We start from the raw sequence: 24,327 nt of genomic DNA on the forward strand, positions 1-24,327 counted from the left end.
AAAAGCCATAGCTTGTCAGAGTGACTTTCCCTTCCCAAATAAGCCCATCCCATGGGAAACAGTCTAAATTTGGATGCCATGACAACCTACCATGCCTAGTTACCCATGATGGGTTGCCATGTCATGCAAACCATTCTATAGCTGTAAGCTCACTGAAGGATTAGGCAAAATGGGAATTGGTTGGTATATTGTTTTAGTTTCAAGTTTCTCACATTTTAAAATCCCAATGGCAATAGTTCCAAGAGCAGAACTTTAGAACCTTTTGTGACATTTCTGTTACCTATTTTATGGAAAAACAGACATAGTTCATTCCTTTGTCTTGGTGCTATGACTTCAAAACCTTGTATAGAAGCTGTGGACATAAAAAATGACACTACCCCATTCTTCCTGCTTACTAAGCACAGGATAACTATGTTTCTGATACTGGAGCATATGCAGAACCAAAACATCTAGATTGTCAAACCAGTTAACTGGAAGCAAGTTACTTATTAGCAAGAGAATGATAAAGAGGTAACAAAAAAGTCATAAATATTTAAGGCTGCCACTGTAGAAAAAATTAAGTTTTCAAATTGTATGTAGCTGTATATAATTTCTGTATTAAAGTTTTGTTTTTGGTTGTTTAAGAATAAGGAGCCTCTTAATAGATTGTTAATCTGCCACAGAACATTGTCAGATCAATCTTATAATTAGTATCCTAAGCCATGAAGAAACACTACTAAAATACAATGGTCTGCACATTAGTGACATTTTAAACTTGATTAGATGTTTATGTTAGTTTTTCACACTTTATAATACTCAACACAGTATGATTACATGTTATATCTTGCAAAAACTAAAGATCATAGGCTAGCCCAGTATCACCTAATCTGGTGCCTCCAAATGTTTCAAATTGCCTATCAGCCCTAGGCAATATGACAGATGGTTGGGAATTCTGGGAGTCGTCATCCAAAACATCTGAAGGATATCAGCTTGTAGATGGCTGGCCTAATGATTGACATTTACTGGCAGCCAATGTTCAAAAATACATTTTTGAAGAAGTATCTCATTTCTATCTGTGTAAGTTCTACTGAATTTAATGGGCTTTTGTTGAAATACTTACTCGAAAGTTCTAGTGAAGGAGGAAATCTGAGTAAATAGGCTTGGGTCTGGGCTGTGATTAAATATGCTTTGGCTACTGCATTGAGTGTAGCTCAGTCACTACCAACTTTTATGCAGAAGTCCTACTGAATTTGCCTTTGAAGAAAAAGTTGTGGGACTTCCTTCTGCCTAAAAATCCATAGGACTGCACCCTAAATGAGGCTTGACCTGGGTTACAAATTAAAACAGAAACAAGTTATCTTAAAAATACACACATTTAATGTTGATATTAAATTCTAGAAAACAGTTTCAGCAATACAAACATGTCAAACACCATGACAAAATGAAAACAAACACACATTCACAATTAAATCTGTTGACAGTTTGTCACGTTTTCTCCCCAGCTAGATTCCAATTGTTCTTTGTATGGAAGCCCTACTTCAAATACTGCTGGTGTTCAGTGTGAATTAAAAAGTTTGTGGAAAAGGAAATTTAATTTAAAAAACTGGTTTGGAGTAACATTACAATAGAACTACACTTTGCATTATCCCAAGACACCAACATTCAAAAAGTAACTTGTGTCTTATCAAAATATTGCAACTATAGGCAAGGCAACTTTAACTTGCTGAGACTGTGACAGGGAAAGAAAACCATATTTTTAATGAAGGCAAGCAGAAGTACATTTTAATTATCATTTTAGTAAAACTTGTAAGTTTTCTGGCCAATCACAAGCACAGGGCAACAAATTCTGTCTATGCTTCCTTTGGCTATATAAAAATGTGAGATCCCTTTTCCTTGACAATCATAACAGTATTTGTTTTAAATGTCAAATAATTAAGTAGAATAAGGTTTAACCATACAAATGCTTTTTAACTTGCTATGAACATATTGTCACATATTTTTATTTTGTTGGCAAACTCATGTCTGACAGCAGAACAGTAGACAGTAAAATGAGAAACCATCAAAATAAAATAGGTGTGTTACTCTTTGGCAAAAAAATTCCAACAAAAACTCAAACAAAAAAGTAGTACATCTAACCCCAGGAAAAATGTTATTTTACAAGTAAAATAATTTTACAAGTCATCCATTTAAAACTCAACTCATATTTATAAGAACAGAAGAGGTAATATTGTAATAAAAGCAGTACTGTTACCCCAGTTGGTAACATACTGTTTGTTGACCCTGTGCAATTAAACACTTTGTTCCAACTATGTTAATTAAACATGACTACAAAACATCACACACAAAAGGAATCTTCTGTGATTCCTGCTGACATTTTTTACTAACTGGGAGACAAAATTTACAATCAATGTGTCACAAATCCTTAGAATTTTTTTATCCAAACCAGAGCTTATGTTCTAGTTTTCAAGTCCTGATTTGAGTTTTAAACTTTTCTCCAACATAAATTTGTGGCTGCAATACTGTACACAGTCAGACTGCTTAAGTCAAGGAGATTTATACATGTCAATTTAGAAGCAAGTGCCTCTGAGTTCTTCAGGGCTTATTCCTGGGTAAATAGGTATAGAATTGCAACATCAAGCGATCTGGCCAGTATAGATGCAATGGTTCCAGATTTCTTAGCCATGGCTAAGCAAGTGGGGAGCATCTACTACTCTCCTAATCCCAATCCCCCTCTTTTCTCAGAATTTAGAGGCAACTGTGGACTTCAGTGAGGATGGGGACTGTAACATGTTTAACATAGGATAAAAAAAATATGCAGAGGAAAGAGTGCATGTCAACCTGAGGAGCATGCCAAATCTCTTCATCACTGGGGACCTGTGTGCAGGATTGCAGCCTGAATTATATTCTAAGGCATATGACATTAATGACTGCACTCACTGCCAGAACATACAGCACTCATTTGACACATATTCTGTAGTATGTGGCAAGCAACAGCACCCAATAAAGCCTGAGAAGAAATGCTGCTGTGAAAATACTGCAACTATTCCTGATAAAAGAATTATGGGATATGTAGTCAAAAGCTGCCCAATCCCATAATTTATATTGCATAGGTCACAATCACACATATATACACATGCACACGTATGTGTATATATACACACATGCAAAGAATATATTAAAAAGACAACAAAGTCTAGTCACAGAGCAATTTACAAGCTCAATATATTTTTTACACTTTCCTTGAAAGAAGATTTCAATATTTTACAGTCCTCAGTAGGAATTATATACACTGCACCTTATGAAAATCTAGGGTTGTCAAAGTAGAAATACACTTTTGCAAACATTTGGGTAAGAAAAGATTACGAATCTTACTAAAAATTTGTCCTAGCTACAGAAAATATTCCCTACCCACAAAAATGTATCCATGGAATGTACTCTAGAGAAGTCTCTTTTGAAATTGCGCAGATTTTAAAGCAAATGAAATCCCAGGTTCCCACTCTAAAACAATCTAAATTCTCATCTTAAAAAATTAGGAATCTAGCCTTATTTTAAAAATGATAATTCTTTTATCTCAATGTTTGTACTGTTAAAAAGAAATGGTTAAGGCTAACTTGGTTTCCATTTTAACAAATATCGAAAAAGTTTCCTTCTGCACTCCTGGTTAATAAACTGTGCCTATAAATAGATAAGGACAGCACAGAAAACAAGGTTCAGTGCTACAGTCAAGAGGCAGTTGCTCCTTCCCACTCTACAAGATACTGCACCTTTCCATCAAGTGTCACCCGACGTGCCAAAACACGGTATTTTTCACCACAAGCTATCCTACCTGCTGCACCAAAGTAACTGGTAATAGAGTTCTTAAGATGATTAAGTTGTAACTCCTGATCTGCCAAGTTGTTCAGAATTTCTGTATTAAGTTCATCATACTGATAATCATCTTTGCCTTCATCTTCTTTTACAATTTCTGAATTCTGAATTTGGAGTGCTTTTCGTGGAAGGCGCCCTCTCCTCCTTAAATGTGGTATTGCAGCTGGCCAAGTTCTTCCTGTACGTGTCCTTTTCCTAGAGTCAGATAAACTACAGAAGATACAAACATTAATTTAAGCTTTATAAATACAATTTAGCGTGTCTAATTTACATCAACTAAGGATATAGTTGTAATAGCACCCAGAATCTGTTAGTGCTATTACAGCTTTTGTTGCCAAATGTGGTGTAGCAGAAAGCAGCTGGGCAGTGCAGCAACTGTTGGCAGACAGGGTTTAATGGAGCATAGCAGAGGAAATTCAGTTACAAAGCAAGCAGAAGGTATTTAAGGTATGAAGGACCAACTGTGCCAGTGAAAGCCACACTGTGTACCTTATCTTTACTGGTTTGGCTGTCTGTCCACTGTTTTAAGACAGTTTTTGCTCCTCGGTTTATAAAGCATAAGAACAAATTAAGTGGCTGATTATATTCTCTCTCCCTCTCATGTGTGCACTTATACATGGGACTTCTTGACTTGAACATGTACTCTAAAGCAATACTTAATAATTAGAAAAATACCTAACATTGCCTGAAGCTTGTATTGAATATTGAATAATACTGACCCTTTGCAGTACATTTTACATACCGTATCTCCCTATGGAACCCCAAACTGAAGAATGGACCACCGTTTATTAGGAAGGGAAGAATTTGCTACTACCAAAGGAGCCTCCATATGTAGTTCTGCATTTTCCCTCATAGTATTTAAAAGAAAGAAAAAAGATGCTCCTCAGGGAGAGCTGTGGAATGGAGGCTAAACCAGATTCCAAGACTAGCCCTTTTCAACCAGGATCCCCCAAAACTGCAGGGCTCCACAAAAGGTCACTGGGTCTTCTGTGAAACAGACATCATGCATTCACATGTGTGTTTATAATATAAACACACATCCAAATTATTGCCTGAGGAGCCCTTCTGCTCACTCCAATTGCCTAGGAGGGGGCCCAGGGAGAGTCCATCCATGAGGGAAGGAGCCAGGGTGGGAAGCATATCTGCCTCAGGAGTGCAGGAAGTTGCACAGTGGGGAATCTGGGTGCCCAGCATTAGGTAACAGCAACTACCCTTACTTCACACCCTCCTTTCATCACACCCCCCACCCCCCACAATTTACAGATAGATGCTGGCTTGTGAGCTGAACGGGCAAGTATTGGAAGGTAAATTTCAAAAGGAGGAAGTGATGGGTAACTTCTGACTGCAAGTACATAGGATGGATTGAGGGATTCACAGACTTTAGAAGATGCTGCAAAATCAGTTTCCTAACTTGACACCCAAAGTTTGATTCAGAATTAAGTATTTGTGCAGCAAAAAACAAGCACAAGTTTCACATTAAATAATTTAATTCTTCATTTCAGTTTCAAAAATGACACCATCTTAGCCAATATTTTTGTTCATAGTGCTTCAATTTATTTTATGGTTTTCCGTTACTGTACTATTCAACATTGTCAATAATTTAAGAAAATATTACAACCTTTATTTACATTAAATCCAGGGCCAACCTTTAAAATATGTTTTAATGCAGGAAAATTACTTCAAGGGCTGCTTCAAGGTAAATGGTTGTGAAATGCTGCTTTAAACTAGTCCTAAACACCCTTACTCTCAGGAATCAGAACAGTAGAATTGAGACACCAAAGGGTCCAATGCCCTGTTCAATACAGGACTCCATGTTAAACCATCCCTCTCAGATGGCTGTCCTGTTACATCTTGAATGCTTCTAGTATGGGAGAACCCCTAGGATTGGTTCCATTGTCATACTGCTCTGTCAGGAATTTTTTCCTGGTATCCAGCCAGAATTTGGCCATCTGTATCTTGAGCCTATTATTCCATGTCCTCCACTGTGGGATGATTAAGAAGAGATCCTGTTCTTCCTCTTTGTGACAGCCTTTCAAGTAATTGTACAGTACTAACATACTTCTCCTCAGTCTTTTCTTCTCAAAGATAAACACACCCAGTTCTTTCAGTCTCTCCTCATAGGGCTTTGTTTCCAGTCTCTAGATCATCCTTGTTGCCCTCCTCTAAACCTTTTCCAGCTTGTCTGCATCTTTCTTATACTGTGATATCTACAACTGGACACAGTACTCCAGATGAAGCCTAACCAGTGCTGAGTAAAGGGGAACTAGTAGTTCATGTGATTTGGAAGTGATACTTCAATTAATGCAGCTTAAAGTAGAATTTGACCTTTTTGCAGCCACATCATACAACCGTTGACTCATATTCAGCTTGTGATCTACAATGGTTCCAAGATCCTTCTCACTTTGTCCCTACTGTATTTCATTCTGTTGTTTTCAGCCCAGCACTCCAATCTAGCAAGATTGTCTAGAATCTTCTTTCTGTATTCCAGGATATTAGCTATCCCACCCAGTTTTGATAATCATTTGCTGCACTTCCTCATCAAAGTCATTAATAAAAATGTTAAAGACCTGTCCAAGAAGTCCCACTGAAAGAAACAGGATTTACTTATAAATAATGGCATAGATCCTAAGGTAATATTCTATTCATTACTTTTCTACACTGCCCAATAGCAAAGCTCAGTTAAGGAATATAAAGAAATTCACATGAGGAGAGTTTCCCCTCTGGAGGGTCAAGGGCCCTCCAGAATAATATGAGATCAGATGCAGGGGGGCTTCTGAGAGGAGGATCAGATGCAAGTTTCCTTCTGTGAACTTCCAAGAGCTACCTTAGAATCCAGGGACAACTTTGTCTAAATCCAGGGCAGCACCCCGTACTTCATCATACACAGACCTGGTTTGTATGCAACAATAATTCCTGGGTTAAACAACTCAGTCATAGCCATTACAAATGAATAAAATCATTGTTCAGGAAAGGAACCCAAGACCTGCCAGAGAAGCTTTTCAGGCATTGCCAATGGCTGCAAGGGGAAGGAAGAGACTGCCAGCTTCCTGTGTGAACTTCTATTATCTCTCTTAATATCCGAGGCTACAAAGTAATATGTTTAATTTTTAAGATTTAACCCTTGGCTTTCCTGTCTATTTTGCAACACACATATGGAATATTTTATTTATTTAAAATATTTATATCCCATCATATACAAAAGAAACGTCCCAGGATGGCTTACAAAAATGTAAACAATATATTAAATGGTAGCATACCTGTAATGCTTGGAAATACTGTTTGAGGTAGTTTCTTTTGTACTGGCAGCACCTGTGGATTCCACATCTGAGGTATTGGATGAGTGTGCAGTTCCATCAGATCTTCTAAGCCATTTCATGTTGATATGTGATCAAAGTAATTCAAATATTAAAATCTAATTAACCTAGTATTAGTCAGTTTAAAAAGTTTGTGGTAGATTTTTCCTACTTACCCAGTAGTGCTAGGTAATTCCAAAGTAGAGGATTCTTGCACCACAGCAGGTTCCTTTTCCCAAGGGGGGAAAAATAACAACTTTTCAGACTCTAAATATTTAATTCTTCATGATGATGTAAACTTTTTAAAAATACCGTTTAATACAGTGGCTGTTTTTAGTTAAGTAATATGCAAATCAATGTGGATACCACTTACCAAAAGAGATGGCTCAGACATTTTTTGCATCATTTTTCTGGTATATGGGCCAGGTGGACGACCAACAGACTTTTTCTTCCCCTTTCTTTCTACACCATTATTAATTTCCCTAGAAGAAAGCCCAAAGTTTTGTTTTTAAGAAGAAAATACACTGGGCTATATTTGATTATTATTTACTATTTTGCTATTTTGAGAGTTGTACGAAGCGTGTTTACTCTTCTGAATTTACTTTTACTGAACCTATTTAGAAATAGAAAATGTCCTTCTCTATGACCTAATTGCACATTGTGGCTCAATTAATACTTGATTTGCTAGGCAAGAGAGAGAGGGCTGCCCTGATGGGCTCATTGCTTCTACTTTATCTAAACCTACAATCAGTCTATTTGTAGTTTGTGAACATGACATATAAATCTGGAGCATTGATTTTTCTTTTTTTAGGAAAAGTGAGACATGCATTTTAGTTCCACTTTCTGTAAACAGCCTACATCAGTTTGCTTGTAGGATATAAGCATGATGTTGTCAGGCCAGCACGCTGGTTTAGGGGCTAAACAACCCAGCCCTCTGAGTTCACACCATTACTTGCTATAAATATGCTGATCATGGGTTGTTTACAGAAGTTGAAGTAAGGAAAATGGCAGAGACTGAATGTTCATTTTTTGATCAGCAATTTACTTACATTTACTATTACAAGTGAACTAAATATGAAAGCTGATGTAACTTCTGCCTTGTCACACTCTAGCAGAAAAGGAAGCTACTGCAGGAAATACATATCTGCATGAAACACAGTCCCAACTAGTCAAGTAAAGGAAGAAGGGTTTTAGTCTTCTCTATGTAACCAGCAGGAATGCTGAAAGGAATGCTGTGGTAGTTTCCTGTTCTGTGAGCCAAGAGAACCAAAGTTTAATGTGGGGAATATGGAAGTAAAGACTACTACAAACTAAAGGTCAGAGCTCAAAAGGAAAAATATTAACAGATTCTGCACGCATATGCACCAGACAGTTCAAGGGGTTTCTCATAACAATAGATTGTTGCAAACCACCCAGAGCTATTAGGCAGGATAGAAATGAAACAAACAAACACCAATAGGCTTCCATTGATCAAGTTCATTCACTATCATTTGCAAGGCTGTATGCCATGTATTGTTACCCCACATTCCTCACTACGAAACCTAAAAAACTACTGAACAACATTCCTGAATACACAGGAATCTATTTCCTCTGCATAGCAGTGGTTGTCTACTGAAATACTATGACATGCCAAATCCTTCAGCCTCACAGATGCTGCAATTGCTACATTTTATCACACAGCTATTCAAATACTGCATATATTGGTTATAAGGTAACCTGTGTATAAGATGAAGTAGATATTTTGGGCTATTTTTCTGATGTTTGTCATACCCTCAATTTTTTGCTTTGTTCTTTTCGGTTTGAAGGGTTGTCTTATACGCTGGTACCTATGGTATTTGTCAGCCAAAACCTTCTAGACTCTCATGATGTCATTTTATTCTAGCTAATAGTCATGTTACCTTTCTGATTTCACTTGAGCTCACATTTGTCTTCTACAAGCCTTGACTCTTATCTGTATAATCTCTGTCTAGAGGAAGTTTTTGTAAAGTGATGTGATTGCTTTATTTTTGACTGTAAAACATGGATCACAACAGAAGAAAAAATATGATGCTTGTTTTATTTATGTCTATACTGCCCACAGATGAAGCCCTCTGGGTGGTTTACAACAAAGCATAAAAACACAGTTGGAGACTGATGGCAGCGTGCAAGAGGGCTGGCTGGGGTCAGCTGGGGAAAACAGCAGATGCTGGTATTGTGATAGGTGCAGGCAGGAGGGTGAGAGGAAGGAGGCCCACACGGGCTGCACTGTGTCTCGTCACAAGACAGCCACGTGGGAAATACTCCCTTTCCCAACCACCACTGTGGCCAGCCTGCAATGGTATGCCCCCCCGCCCCCCCAGCAGGGCAGGTGTTAAGACTGGGGACTGGGTCTGCAGTTGTGTGTGAGGCTTGCAATGCAATGCAATGCAATGCAGGACACACTCACCCGGAACAGGCTGCACTCTGGCACATCAGGCCTTGTTTTAAGCTAAAGGTTAGCCAAACTGGGTGAGAAAAGTAATTGTAATGCTGCTAGGTTTGACATTACTGAGAAGAGGCTGCAAGACTGGAAGAAGACTGAAGACAAACTAAGCGGAAAAAATTCACCTGGCATATAAGATAACTCCTATTTTTGCATTGCTATTTTCGGTTTCAACCGTCATCTTATATGTGGGTATATATGGTAATAATATATATTTGTCCTGGGCACCAGTATTCTAGAAGATGCTTCCTAACTCACTGGACAAGACTGAAGTTTCAACTGTAGAACAGCAGGCCACTTTGCTCAGAAAACAGGTTAAAACTGGTTGAGCTTACTAGATGACAACAATACTGCAGGTAACTCAACTAGTTCCTAGTCAACTCTGAATGAACAACTTTGGCCAAGATGGTGATGTAAGCTAGTTGGTGACCATCTGGTTTCCTAATTTTCAAGTTTTTAAGGCATAACTAAGACTGTTCTACTATTCAGATGTCCACATCTGCACTGCTTATTTCTTAGTTTATTTCTGCTAGACTATTTGTTGTGCTATGTTTTATTTTTGCAGCTGCTTGCTGTTAGTTTTTGTTTATTCAGGAGTATTTAATAAGTGCTTGATCATGGGGGTTTCTAAAACCATTACCCTCTTTGGTATTAATTTGAACCATTAGCACCAAGGGCCCAAAATTCTAGTATGCAGTTCTGCTGTTTTAAAACTGTAACAAGTACTGTTCGAAGATAAACTTAGAAAAATACACCCCCCCCCAGACAGTGACACTAATCAGTAAGTGATAACCCACACTATAGAAGCAGACAGCCACTCACACAATGGATCTTTCCTTTCTCATTCTCTCCTCTGGGGCCTTCTTGCCAAAAGCCTTTTCAGAGGATCAGAGAAGGACTTACTAAGCATTGTACACTGTATCCTATATGACTGCAGTAGGAGGAGGAATCACCTAAAAACTGAATGGAGGAATCTTGCATTGCTGACATAAAGTTCCTGCCTTTAGCAATTACACATATCCATGGCAGCCCTGTAAGAGACCAGCCTCAGTGATTCATAGGTCCCCTAGCCCCCTGGGAAGGCTTTTTTGAGGATACAGGAAGGGAAGTTCATTGCACAAACTTCTAATGAAGATCCATTGCACAAACTTGCCTTCCACTTACACAATGGCAGATATCATCCAATATTTATGTATTTTAGGATTAGGATACTTAATTTACTATGAATGCTCCTACCAATGACTTGTGAAAAATATCTTCAGGAAACCAACAAACAACCCAACATTATACAGTTGATAGGCTGTTTTACCTCTGATCAGACACAGGTTTAGATGATTTTCTGCCTTTAATTTTGAACTCATGTGAAGTTCCCTCGGGTTCTTTCTCAGCCTTAAGAGCAGCATTTGGTGGGCAAGGAGGAACACGAATTCTCAAGCCAAACAAATGCTTTTTCTTCTTTATTTCCTTTCCAGACATAAACCTGAATTGTTAAATATTAAATAAAGAAATTGAGGACCTAAATATTTATTCAGATGTACACAGAAATCTCAGTTCAGTTTATAATGCTTTCTGTCCCTGCTTTAATCCCAATTCAAGTACCAAGACTGTAGAGCAAAACACTCAGTTAGCTCCTTTCTTAGCATCTACAAGTTTGAGTCTAAACTTTTTACTATTTTACAATAAAGGAACTATGTATATATTTTTCAACACTTTTCTCTAAGGACCTTCAGCAGACTAGAGACTAAACAACAGCAAAGAAAAAATGCATAACTCCTCCCCATCAACTTACATGGTCTTGTAATCATTTAATGCTTCCAAGACATGCTCATATCTTTCAGATTTTGGTGTGTCTGCCAGCTGGGAAGTATTAAGAACAGATTTAGCTTACTAAAGTTGCAGTACAACTCCTGTACCCTAACAATATATTCAGCAGTTGAAAGGCATATAGAACACATGCTGTATTCTAGAATTCCTCTATCCATTGGATAAGACAAAGTTGTGTTCAAGGATACTTAAGAGTTGAATTCAGATTTATGCTTCCCTGCTCATTCTTTCCCACTGCAGCCCCTTGAAAATGCTGAGAATCAGGATGAATGGGGTAAGCAGTAGTGTGTGAGTGGGAGGAGGATTCCCAAAAATTGGACAGAGGAAATTTCCTCTCCCAAAATGCCAATTATATAGATATGACAGCATACAAACTCAATCCTGAGGGGAGGGAGGGAGAATGCATGGGGGGGGGGAGCAAAAGCGAGAGAGGGAGCACGAGCGATCAAGCGAGTGAGCAAGCATACATGTTGGCTAAGTTCAGTGTCCTAAGTATAAGGTATGAAACTTTAATAAAACTACAATCTACTTCTGAGTGATTGAAGGTCTCATTTGTGTAGGAATTTCTTTTTTTTTAAGAAATGAAAATGCTTGGCCTTTCTGTAAAATATAAATAAAATGCATTCTGAGATCTGGTAAAACAAATGGTGTTCACAGAACTAGTGTTTTGCCTAACTGCATGAGAATTGTGAAAAGCTCAGCAGGATTATGTGGACTGAAATTAAACAGAATTAAATGTGATAAGACTGTAAAAGGTTATGTAGCTTCTAATATGCAGTATCATAAAAATTAGCTACTATCATTTGTTGACTTATAAAGTTAGGTGACAGGATTGTTCTATCAAGTGATAATTAATGGGACTGCAGAAAAACCCAAATTTCTTTGCCTTCTGTAACTAACTGCACATGCACAAACTTCTGGATAACAACTGTAATTCGTTTTGTAGAAGTAAGCTGTATCATTAAAACAGGTAATCCTTTCTTGAACTTTATACAGTTATTATCTAACTGGATTAAGACTTTAAAAAATCTCTAGATCTTACTTTAATCTTCTGAATCAACCCACACACAACAAATAAGAATATATCAACAACTTACTTCACCAGGATGGAGTCGATCCCAGTTTTCATTAATGTATGTCATGAGTTCAAGCTCTGAATCAAAGTATTTCTTTTTGTGAATAACACTTAGGTTGTAAAGGCATAGATGTGCTATATCTACCCTAGAATTGAGAAGTTTTAATAAAAACAATTAGCACCATTCAATATTTTATAAATATGAACAGAATCTGGCTACAAGAAAAACAAAATGAGCACTATTTAGAAACCACTTTGCCCTTCATTTCCTGAATTCCCTGCTGCCTGCACATTCTGTTCCCTATCCAGATATCCTCACAGAGAATGTTCTGTCCCACCCGATAGTGACAAGGAAAAAGAGATCTGTACCAGGATCACCATGTGGGATGGGGAGGTGGAGAAAAGGCTGTCTATTCCCTCCTTGAGAATACTCAGATACCTAAGATCCTCACTAGCAATGAGGAAAGAGTGATTTGCATTAAGATTGCTGACAAATATAGTGCCCAACCCTGTATCATGCGTAGTGTTCAGGGCCAGAAAGGTTATATACACCTGTGATACATCACAAAATGGTAAGAATGTCATAGCTATGTTAATCTGTTTCATGGCCCCTTAGTGGGCAATTTATTTCTTAGTTTTTCAGTTTGAAGCCAGTTGGGAGGAAAACACTAATAAAATTAATACAGTTCACTTAGTTACAAAGAGAAGAGCAAAGGTAATCATTAAGAACAGACAAGAGCAAGCTAGAAAAATGTATGGTAAGGTACTTGGCTTTTCTGAATGCATTCTTGACTGCACTTACCATTGCAAGGGTAAACGTTTGAGGTATTCTGGTCCAGAACTACAAACTGAACAAATGAATGTGTAAAACCTTTAAAAAAGAGAAAAGGATGTTTAGTGCTGTGAAGGTATTTACATGAAATCAACACTGATAGTAAGCTATCATTTACAAGGTGTCTAGGGCTTTTTAAAACCAAAGCAAGCATATGTTTACATACTCAAATTATATCCAATGAATAAAGAATAATTAATTGGCAGCTTTGAGATAAATCACAGCAAGCTTTGAACCCAGATTCTATCCAGCTCTGTGAAGTAAAAATGACTTAACATCACCTTTATTTATATACATCAAATATGTTTTTAGGTATGTTAACTGTATATTTATGCAGGAAAATTTTGTTTGGACAGTTACATCTTACCTTTCTATGATAAAACTGAATTCAAGGCAGGTTACAAATAAAAATGCAGAACAAAAGTTAAAAACAATTCTAAATAAGACGTAAGGAACAACAGTACAAAAGCTATGTTAAATATCGTAAATTCAACTACACAAAACATAGAATGTTACAATTAGCCTAACTACAGTCGTTCCCCACTCCTCTTGGTCAAAAGAAAAATCCTGATACACACCACAGAGGAAGAGCAGATAAAAGCATCTTACCTGTCGCCATAAAGCATTGGCTTTTGGAGGCACTGCACGCAAGCCTCATGAAACCACTGTTTACATTTGCAGCACTGTAGCATCTTTAAATACCAGCTTCATTAATAGTAAGAAAGAAAAAAATTAAATTGAAATGTGATAAATGTTCCTTGTTTTGGTGCAAAAACTCTCTATTTTGGTAGCTCAATTAAAATTATCTCACAATTCACTGTCATATATAAACAATGGCACATCTATGTAGAATAGCTACCATACAATTGCTTCTTGACCTGTGAACTTCTAACAAAATAGTTGTGCCACATTTCTCTCCCTACACAGATATGGTATTTTAAAAATGTGCAATTCTGTAAGTGACTCTTAGGATATGTTAAATTTGCATATGACTCAAGGATGTTCTCAACTGCATAATTATTTGAATAAATTATTCTCATATTTATCCCTCACAGACCCTGTCAGTCACCAATTACTTGATTATTTGTGGGGTTATTTATCAAGTTTTTTTTGCTACTTGTAGCTTTGTTTGATATACTGCCCAATGGCTGTTCATTGCTCTAGGCAATATATTATGTGCATCCAGCATTTTCTGCACTGGCTGCCTATACAGCAACAAGTTGAAGAGTACTTGAGATCTACTTCTGGAAATTTACCTCAGTTGTCTATACAGTAGTCCCCCAAAATTCGCAGGGGTTATGTTCCTAAAGCACCCACGAATTGTGAAAAACAGCGAATTTGGTGCCGGCGATGGGCGCTGGCCCCCAAGGCGGTGCAGGCGGGAGACGTGGGCCGGGCTGGGGCAGGGGGTTGGCGTGCTCGCATGGTGAGGCAGGGGCACGCGCGTGCAGAGATCGTTTTCTCTGAGCGAGCCCAAACTCGGAGGAAATGATCTCCTTGCAAGTAAGCTGCCGCACAGCAAGACGCCGGCTTACTCACAAGGAGATCGGCTTGGACTCGCTCAGAGAAACATCCAGCGAAAGACTGAAGCCGTGAATGCTGAACCGTGACTTCATAGGGGTATACTGCATTCAGGTAGCAACTGTGATTGGCAGGCTTCATTAAAACTGTTTTGTCTGCTTTGCAGCATGCAAAACTTAGTGTGTAGAAGATATTTATGTTTATTTAAAGTATTTCGGCCTAACAGCACAAAACTGGATGAGATTTTACCAGACCTCCAGTGGCACTGATCATGTGTGATCCAATCCTGTATATGCTCACCATGCTCAATGAAGGTAAATGAGTATAGGACTGAGGCACAACCTATATTTTCCTGAATGTAAACTTCAAAAGCTGAAGAACAGAAAGTGTCATGAAAGCCTAACGCTGGTGAAGCAGGCACAATATGGTCAGTCAAACTTACTTATAAATATATGCCTAGTTTTCTGAAACGTAGCACTCAGCTCCCTGAAGTATGATTGGCAAATACAATCTATAGGTATACATTTGAGAGCAAGTATTTTTCATAAGCATTTCTATATGCTTACTCTCCAGGACCTCCACAGTAGCAATAACACTGTTGGGCATTTGTTTTATGGCCTGCATCCCATTCAAGGTCGGCTACATTGTAAGGCAATGTTTGCTTCATCACTTGCAGTGCTTTGGCATTTGGTCCTTTCTTAAGTGCACCACCTCTCTGTAATAAAAACAGCAAACACTATTACTTAATGAGACAGAAAAATCAAATCTTACTTTCAACTGTATCTGGTTTACTAAGTATTTAGCCTACCTTTGTTGTTGTTGCAAAGACACACTGCCGACAGAGCCATTTATCATCAGAGTCTATCACACTAGAATCAATATTTGGTGTATGACATAGCTGATGATAACCTGAACAATAATAATAATAATAAAAAAATTCATTCTTTGAAAAGACAGTAAAAGCCCTTGCTATCTTAATGTAAGTCTTTCTAGCATGTCAATACAGAATGTCCAATCTATCTTATAATTATAGTTATAATTCTAAGAGCCTGGTAGATGAACAGATAAAATATATATTCAGTGATGGCTGTATTTATGCTACCTTAACCATAATACTACAAATATCTTCACACCCAGAACAATAAGTTAATAAGCCCATTCAAGTTCATATTGCACACTGAAAAACCCACTTTACCTTGACCACACTTATCACATATAACCATTTCATTGGGTGCTTCTGAATATTCTTCCTGACATATTGAACAGACCATTTCCCCACTCTCAGTAGCCCCTGAAAATAAGAAAAGGTCATGATTTACATGAAACAAATAACTGGATTTTTCTTCCCCAGGAGTGACTGTGGCACACACACATATAGGAATATCAGACTAGGTATGATTAGAAGACCCCCCCTCCCAATTACATAGGGGGCTGAGGATTTGTAGGTTGGAAAAATAGGGTGAGATCCTGGAATACTACAATCCAACACATACTAGTTAATATGTGTTGGATTGTAGTATTAATAATAAATATATCGCCTTATTTGCTAAAAAGGCGCCAAGAAAGTAAGCAATAATTTAAGAATTAAAATCTTAACACAATTAAAATCCATTAAACATTTAAAAATCATTTAAAATGCTAAATTAGAAAACTTGCAAACACACAGTTTTTTAACAGTCAAGATGATAAATCTTCCCCAATACTGGACAGGAGATAGGCAGAATAAATAAAATAAAAGAGAGCAACAAAATGGAGAAATATTTTTAAGCTAATGTTGACTGCAGTCTTTACTAGATCAATGCAAAGTCTTGGAAAAATCAGCCAAAAATGTTTTATAAACCTAGCCACCTGCAATAAAGGTCATGACTTTCTTCTATTTCCTCCCTGTATAGCAAGAGTAGAAAATCTCTAGCCTGCGGGCTAAATGTAGCCTGCTGAATCTTTGGGGCACAGTATGCAGCCTCCCCTTTTCCTCTCCACTGCAATTAGGTTTAGCGATGTCTACCCCAAGCCTAATTGAAGGGGAAAGAGCATTGGGGCGGGGGGGGGTGTGGAAAGGCAGGCAGGAACCTGGGGTGGGAAGGATTGACTTTCCATTCTTCAGTATCTGCAACCCCCAAAATTCCTTCTCCCCCAGAGTGGCAAATTGATGTGGACATCCAAATGGACTGTATGAGGCTCTGGCCTTGCCCACCAAAAGCCTCTGGAAAGTTACCCACAAGGGAGCATGGTCCTTGGGCTAAAAAAGATTTCCCATTCCCATTTTTGCTTTACAGGGTATCTCACAGACAGAGGTCTGGAAACAGGAAGAGATAGGGTCTGAAGCTTCATACCAGACAGTAAAAACTAAGTTCTTGCCTGTTTGTATGTCCTTCCAGAGAACCCAGGACTTGGAACTGTCTTCAAATATAATGAAGCAGCTCTGCTTAAGTTTGTTTATCTGAAATGAGAATAAATTTGAAGTTGCAATATTTAAACACTAAAAATAATTTTGACTTAATAAGACTGTTAAAAAAGGAATTACCTTTTTGATAGTTCCAAGATAAAACAAGCCATCTGACCATCTAGCTAGGACATCTTGACCTTCTTCAAATTTGCACACTGGCTTTTTGGCTTTCTGTCCATCCCGTGAAGACAGTTTGGTCAAGGATATTGGTGGTTTTTGGTTTCGGCGTAAAGGAGAGCGCTTGTGGACCACTGAATTACCCACCCCCGTAGAGTCTCTAAAATTAAAAAAGTACAGAATTAACATGAACAATCTCTTACTTGTTTTTCTTGTGGTAGTAATAAAATAGGAATTCTGTGATTTCCATAACATTTATGTGAAAGGCTGCCAAAAATGTACTTGATCATGACACTGACATTCAAACAAATACAACTCTAGACAATTCAATATACAGGCAGTCCCTGAGTTATAAGCATTCAAGTTAAGATCAACCCAAACTTACTAAAGAACTGCCATACCACCTATTAATTTTTAAAAATTACTACAGAAAATCATCATCACCATAAAGAAGTGAAAGGGCAGAGAGGGAGGTCTCTAAAGCATGCCTTCCTGCCTGCTATCTGGAGAAGGTAATCTCTCTATCATTTCCTTGCTGCGAAGAGGAGGCACTGATGAGATTGGGCAGGGGAGACTAAAGATATTCATGGTTTTCCAACTTTCACAGGGGTCCTGCACCCCTAAACCCCATAAATGTGGAAGGCTGACTGTGTGATTCAACTTGTGTACAAATTCAACTTGAAGATGACTTTCCATTTTATCAGGAACTGAAGTCATTCTTAACCCAGGGACTCCCTGCAATTATTTAACCTTGAGTTGGGGCTAAAGTAGCACTAACATGAAGTCTGCAACATGGACGTGGAAGGTAAAGCTAGCCTAACCTGCCACATTTGACATCTGACTTGTTCAAGGCAGTTTCCTACTTTTCTATGCATTACTTCAATGAACCCTGACATGAGGAATGCATCACAAATAAGGCACTAGCAAAGAGCTGAAAGGAAACAACTGTTCCAGTTCTTTAAACTGGAGATTGATACAGTGTCAAGAATTACATATAACAATTAACATATGTTACTGCCAAGACCATTACACTCTCCCTGGAGCAACATGCAGAGGAAATATTTGAAAGGCACCCAATAATTTCATCTTTAAAATTTAACAACAGAACCAACACCTTCTTCCCTAGAACCACCAAAAAAATAAAACACCCACTAGGAAAAGGGCAGAAATGAATGGAATTAGCCCATGCAGAATGTAAGCTGGTAAAAGTCACTTTAATCCTAGTAAGTACATAAATAAGTTAAATCAGACTTATGGAATAAATCTATATTTTAAGTCAGAAGCAAGTCCCACAATGCAGCCTTAAGTATGTTTAAGTGTGCACTTTTAGCACCAAATCCTGTGCTTAATTCCTAGAAGCAAGTCCCACTGAATTTAAAGAGACATACTCCAAAGTCCATGCAAGATTGCAACCTTAAAATCTGTTGCAATGGTGGCAAAAGACTAACAAAGCAGATGATGTGTGTGTGTGTGTGTGTGTTAACTTTTGTTGGCTAGTTACTTCTAAGACAGTTAATTTGAAGAAAGCTCCTCTTTCAGGATAGACACTCATCAACGTAGACACATTTAACTTTTTATAATTGTTACTGATTTTCAGTGCTCTGAAAGTAATTTATAAAATGCCAAGGCATCCAGTGATTAAATACACAAAACAAAGTGGATGAAAATGATTAGATTTTGGTTTTGGTAGTGATTAGTTTTACAATAAAAATGTACTCGCTTATACAACAGTTAAATCTTAATTAAGATAAGAACACTTTTGCCTCAAAGCCCACCTTACTGCTTAAACCTAGCAGTGAATCAGAAGGGGGATTTTTTGGCCATTGTATAGCACTCTATAATACCCAAAAAACCCTTCTTCCATATTTAATTTGTTCTGATTAGAAGTACAACTTAAGATTTCTAAAATTATTACCTAACTAGTTTTTTCAGTGACTAACCAAGTAATATACTAAAGGTGTCTTTTCTTCTAAGAAACATCAGATAGCTTTAAATTGTAGCTTATCTTTTAAATAAGGACTAGATTAAAACATTTCTGCAATTCTTCTCATTTTCCAAAGGAAAAGTTAGCAAACACCTATACCATGTTTGTGCAGCAAAAGTTCCAGTTTCTGCTCCTCAACTCACCCTACTGGAGCTGGGGAGAACTATAATGCACTACTGAAATTTTAGCTGATTACATCATACCAATAAAGTACACAATCCTAACAAACATTAAACACAGTTTTTAAAAGTATCTCTCATTTATAAAGTCCATGTATAACAACAGTGGGCAACCTGTCAAGAGCCACATTCCCTTACAGATGAGGAGTCACAGACTTGCAGTAGGTGGGACTGAAGGCAGTGATGGGCGAGGCCAGAGGCAAAAGTGGTCAAGCCCCTTTACACACCTGCACCCACCTTTTATCTGCGTCTGTCTGTCTTGTCTGTCTGACACACTAATTCTCGTTCGGCCTCTTTCCTCTTTTTCCTTTCTGCACAGCAGAGAGAAGGAAAGATTTCTCCTGCCAAAGGTCTACACTAATCATTAGCAAAGGGCTTCTGAAATTAGGCCAGGAGCAGCACGTGGCCCTAATTTGTCTGGCCCAATGTACACAATCCAAGAAGAAAATTAATTAAAATTGTTAAGTACTGGAAGAAGAATTCAAATTGCATTGAGCTTTTCCGATTTTAATTTAATGGATCAAATATATTCTTGTTTTATAAAGACATTACATAATTCTCTTTGAATGCATTTTGAGATGATCTGTCTGAAATGTTTTATTTCTATATATTGAAAACTGACTGAATTTCAGTTCTACCCTTCTGTATTACTGATACATAAAAAGACAGATAATATTGGTTTAGTAGAAAAGCAAAAGCTGCAATCCTAGAAGAAAGGCCTGTTAAACTTAGTGCAATCAAGTATATGACTGCACTGACAGTCAAGTTCTAGTGCTTTGAGTATACTCACACTAAGGCCAAATCCTATGAAGATGTCCATAAGCCCCAGAACTTGGAGGCTTATGTCATGCAATGCAGACTGGAAAAGTGATAGAGGCTTTCTTTGCACCCCTGTCTTCCTACCTTGCCTTTTTGTTAGACGGGATTTTATGGAGTATTTTGGAAAGGTGTGGGGGGGAGAAGTTTGGAGAGGAATCAGGATAGACCATGTCGTTTTTCTCCTGTCAGAGTTGAGAGTCAACAGAGTTCTTTCCACTTTGGCAGCAACAGGGAAAGAGGTTGTTGCTCTAAGGCCACTGCACTGTCTCTGGTCTTGGGTCTGGGAATCTGAAATATCCTATGGCCCTTCAGAAACTGTCTTGGGGTCACAGGATTGTTCTCTAACAGACTAATTAACTCAATTGTTCTCTCCCATTTACATTGAGCTGGTACAGAAATATGCTAGTTTGGTTTATAGCTCTTTTAATTAGCAATAATTATTCAGTGGTGCCTTGTACTTTGAGTTTAATTCATTTCAGGAGGCCATTCGAACTCAGAATCCTTCACTCAGAAGTCTGACTCAACTTTCCCCATTAGAAATAATGGAAAGTGAATCAATCTGTTCCCAGACCCTAAACAATACCTATTTCGATAAACAGCAAATACACACAATTTAAGGTAAAAATAACATAATTACATGCCAAAATTATTAATTAAAACTTGAAACAATATGTAAATATGTACAGTATAATAAAATGAAAATTGCATTTACTGTACTGCACAAGTGTTATACAAGAGATATTTCACAGCAAGAGATGACTCGGGTGCACAATAGATGACGTTTATGCGGCGACCACATTTTTTCACTGCATGTGAGCCAATTTTACCTCAACTTTGTATTCATACACTGGATCATTTGAAGTTAGAATTGTTCGAAGTATAAGGCACCACTGTATTAGCTAAGTGTACTTAGCTTAAATTCAAAGTGACAAGATGGATAGCCTGGTAATACAAATGTATATTTCAATGTTAATACCTAGATACATCCCAAGATTGTCTATCATTATATAAAAGTCAATACTATAAATTGTTTTTTGAAATCAGTCAAGAAATGGAGAACATTCATATTAGCATTACTTATTAATCCTTAATCAGACTATTTCTTTACTATTATTTGAGCCATTACTTTTTGTGCCCAACTACTTACAAAGTTATTTTAAACTTCTATTCATCTTTGTCCTTTAAACAAACCCCCAAATCTGGACCAAAGCTAAGCTGTTCATTTGAGGGAAGTAAGTACTGGCTGTACACTGCTGATCAGTGGTGCTGTCAGGGATGGAGCTGGGACAGAAATCTAGCAGCAGTGCTCTTAATTCAGTCAGCAGGAAAGTCCTAAACAAAACAGTAAGGTGAGCAGGTGAAGTAATCAGGCAGCAAGGTTGGGCAAGGCTAAATTGGGGAGTGGGAGAAAAACCAGTCTGAGTAAAAGGCAAAGCCAGGAGGCCTAGAGGAACAGATAATGGTGTGGAGGCACACCCTGGTCTGCATTCTTCATCTGTTTCCCCTCCAAGCCTCACATTCAGTTACACTGGCAATCTGGCCTGCAGCACCCCCACTCCTCATTGCACATAGTGTACCACTTAGATACTGGCAGAAGGCAAAGAAAGCAAAGGCATACATGTGTGCACAGACTGACATCAACCACAATGATGCCTCAAATCCAGTTCCCTATGTGCTCTCCTAGCTGCACCATAAAGCAGCTAGCTGGAGAGTGGAAGGTTAACGCTTTTGCAAGATTCTGTTCAGAAGATACCCTCCTGCTTAGCTTTACAGGACTCCCACAAGAGGCCTGGAGCTCTTTCCATTCCAGAACAGGGCTGCAAGTACACATCTGAAACCTATCATGGGTGACCTGGAAATGCCACAGAGTTCCTTCTGCTGCCCAAGATGCGAAGACTGGAGACCTGACCAGTCCACCATGCAAGTGGCCACCTGGCTCATCAGGAGGGTGGACAAGTTGTCATCTGGCCAAGACTATCCACCACAGATGCTGACAGGGACAAGAACAGCATTCAGAAGGTAGTGCACAAGCATTACTTTAAATCACAAATCAATGACAAACAAGAGATGGAAACTACATATCCTCCTTTCAGCCTAAAAGTCTGGGCACAAGGACTTCCTTGTCACCAATGAAAATGCTTTGGGAGTCTTTTACAGCTGAAGAGCTGTATAAAATATATTCTAAACAATAAAATAGCTTTCTTATCACTACCCAATTCATATTTCTATCACTAAAAATGCTTGCAGTTGGGTAATTCTCAGGACCAGACACAAAGGAAAACTTAGCAATCCAGAAATGGGTTTCAGTGTCTGAGAAACTGATCCCACAAAGTAATGAAGTACATGCTCTCAATTCACTTAATGAAATGAATTTGTTTTTCATCCAAAAAATGTATACACTTATTCTGAAAATTTGAATACAACTAAAACATTGTGTCTACCTTGAAACTGGCAGCTAACAAGTATAATCTGTATTAGAAACGTGGCAGAATCAAAAAAGAAAAACATCGTATTTAGTGTGCTGTCAAAAAAAGTACATCTACAAACACCCCATCACAAACAGTAGCTGGAGTGAACTATGGTCACAGTACATAAGCAAATTCAAAGCATGAAACTCCGCACATGATCAAAGTATTGATTTATTTGGCTATAGGGTATCTGCACATGTAAAACATAAAGCATGGAAAAGCAAGGACTGCCATTTGACCTACGTGTACAATACTTTGGAGACTGCAAGACCATTAAGTCCAGAGTTTAAAACAACAAAACTGTAACTGGTCATTGTTTTCATAACACTGTGGAATTCCCGCACAAACATTCACACACCCCTTCAACTTTACCGTCTCTTTTGTCAACGTTACAGAAGAAAACAAAAACAGAACTTTGCGGACTATTTGAAGATACAAATAAAAAAAGCTTCTCCCATTTACCTGAGCCTGGTGCGCCATAATACGAGTCATCCCCCCTCCCCACGGAAGGTTATCGCCTTTGTTTTGGTCTTCTTACACCAGAATCCAGTCTACAGTCAACGACAGATCTGGTTTATTTTACTAACAATTACAGGCTTGCTTATGCACACCCCTCTTGCTCTTACAAAACTCTATTAAATATTGGGCGAGGTGTCTGTAAGGTTTCATTATCTCGCTCCCCCCTCACCCCACCTAACCGGATTTTTGGGGGGAGGAAGGAAATGCTGTTGGCTATATACTCTGAGCAGAGGGGAGCAGAGAAGAAAGACGTTAAGACACTGTTGTGCTGAGCTCCATCTATAATCTGCAATCCTTCTTCACCCCCCTCCCCATCTACCTACCTCAGCCCTCCCTCACCCACCTCATTCGGTCTCTCCAATGGGGCCACCCGCTTCATACAGGGAAATGAATGCGCTCAGTGCGCTCTGCTCGAGAAGCCTCCCGTCGGCCGGGCTCCTCGCGGTCTGAAGAGCCTCGGTAAGGCTCCGACGTGTGAGATGGGAAGGGGGGGATAAGGGAGGCAGAGGCTCAAGCCAGCCTCACGGGCAGCCCGGCTCCACGACAGCCCTTCGCCATTTTGCTTTCCCGCGGAGGAGAAGCTGGTGCATTGTGGGAAACACAAAGGAGCTGCCTCAGCGGCGGCCCCTCCCCCTCTCACTTGCACAACTTCCCCAGCCAGCTCGGGCGCCTTGAACAACCGCTTCTCTCCGGCAAGGGGCGGGGCAGCGGAGATGCGAGGCAGCCTTCCGCGCCGTGTGCGGAAGAACACCAGTGAGGAAGCGGTGTTCGTTAGCGGTGAACAAAGAGGGACTATTTTTCTTGTTAGAGGAGTGGTGTTTGTCGGCGCCCTCGCCTTTTAGTAAGCCGCTGCATGGTCGGTTATTTGTGAAACATTTGAAACTGTATTAGGCAGGGAGGGAAAAGAACTGTTTTTAGAAAACGAGAAGCAAGCATAGCATCC

The 24,327-nt window shown here is 38.7% G+C and overlaps 1 protein-coding gene across 3 annotated transcripts; it reads right to left on the reverse strand.

The window, feature by feature from the left end:
• Nucleotides 1-1,333: 1,333 nt before the first annotated feature.
• MTF2 (metal response element binding transcription factor 2) lies at nucleotides 1,334-23,953 on the reverse strand. Of its 3 annotated transcripts, none has more exons than XM_044432583.1 (15): nucleotides 23,728-23,953; nucleotides 17,377-17,575; nucleotides 17,211-17,292; nucleotides 16,048-16,143; nucleotides 15,661-15,761; nucleotides 15,419-15,567; nucleotides 13,941-14,036; nucleotides 13,302-13,370; nucleotides 12,522-12,645; nucleotides 11,390-11,457; nucleotides 10,910-11,080; nucleotides 7,513-7,621; nucleotides 7,316-7,368; nucleotides 7,104-7,205; nucleotides 1,334-4,056 (listed from the first exon to the last, which is right to left on the reverse strand). In XM_044432583.1, the coding sequence occupies exons 1-15, from the start codon at nucleotides 23,730-23,732 to the stop codon at nucleotides 3,702-3,704; spliced, it is 1,779 nt and encodes a 592-aa protein (XP_044288518.1). In that variant the 5' UTR covers nucleotides 23,733-23,953; the 3' UTR covers nucleotides 1,334-3,701. The 3 variants fall into 3 exon arrangements, with proteins under 3 accessions (XP_044288518.1, XP_044288517.1, XP_044288519.1); XM_044432582.1 differs by having other exon boundaries at nucleotides 7,104-7,208; XM_044432584.1 differs by lacking the exon at nucleotides 10,910-11,080 and having other exon boundaries at nucleotides 7,104-7,208.
• Between the last annotated feature and the right edge of the window lie 374 nt (nucleotides 23,954-24,327).

This window comes from Varanus komodoensis, unplaced genomic scaffold, assembly GCF_004798865.1.
Source record: "Varanus komodoensis strain SLA01 unplaced genomic scaffold, ASM479886v1 scaffold24, whole genome shotgun sequence".
Taxonomy (NCBI): domain Eukaryota; kingdom Metazoa; phylum Chordata; class Lepidosauria; order Squamata; family Varanidae; genus Varanus; species Varanus komodoensis.

Excerpts from the sequence above, each read along its gene's own strand:
- MTF2 (XM_044432582.1), bottom strand. Across the intron at positions 15,762-16,047 it reads ATGTGATAAGTGTGGTCAAG|GTTATCATCAGCTATGTCAT; the intron begins GTAAAGTGGGTT and ends ATTATTGTTCAG. Across the intron at positions 15,568-15,660 it reads TCTTTGCAACAACAACAAAG|AGAGGTGGTGCACTTAAGAA; the intron begins GTAGGCTAAATA and ends TTTTTATTACAG.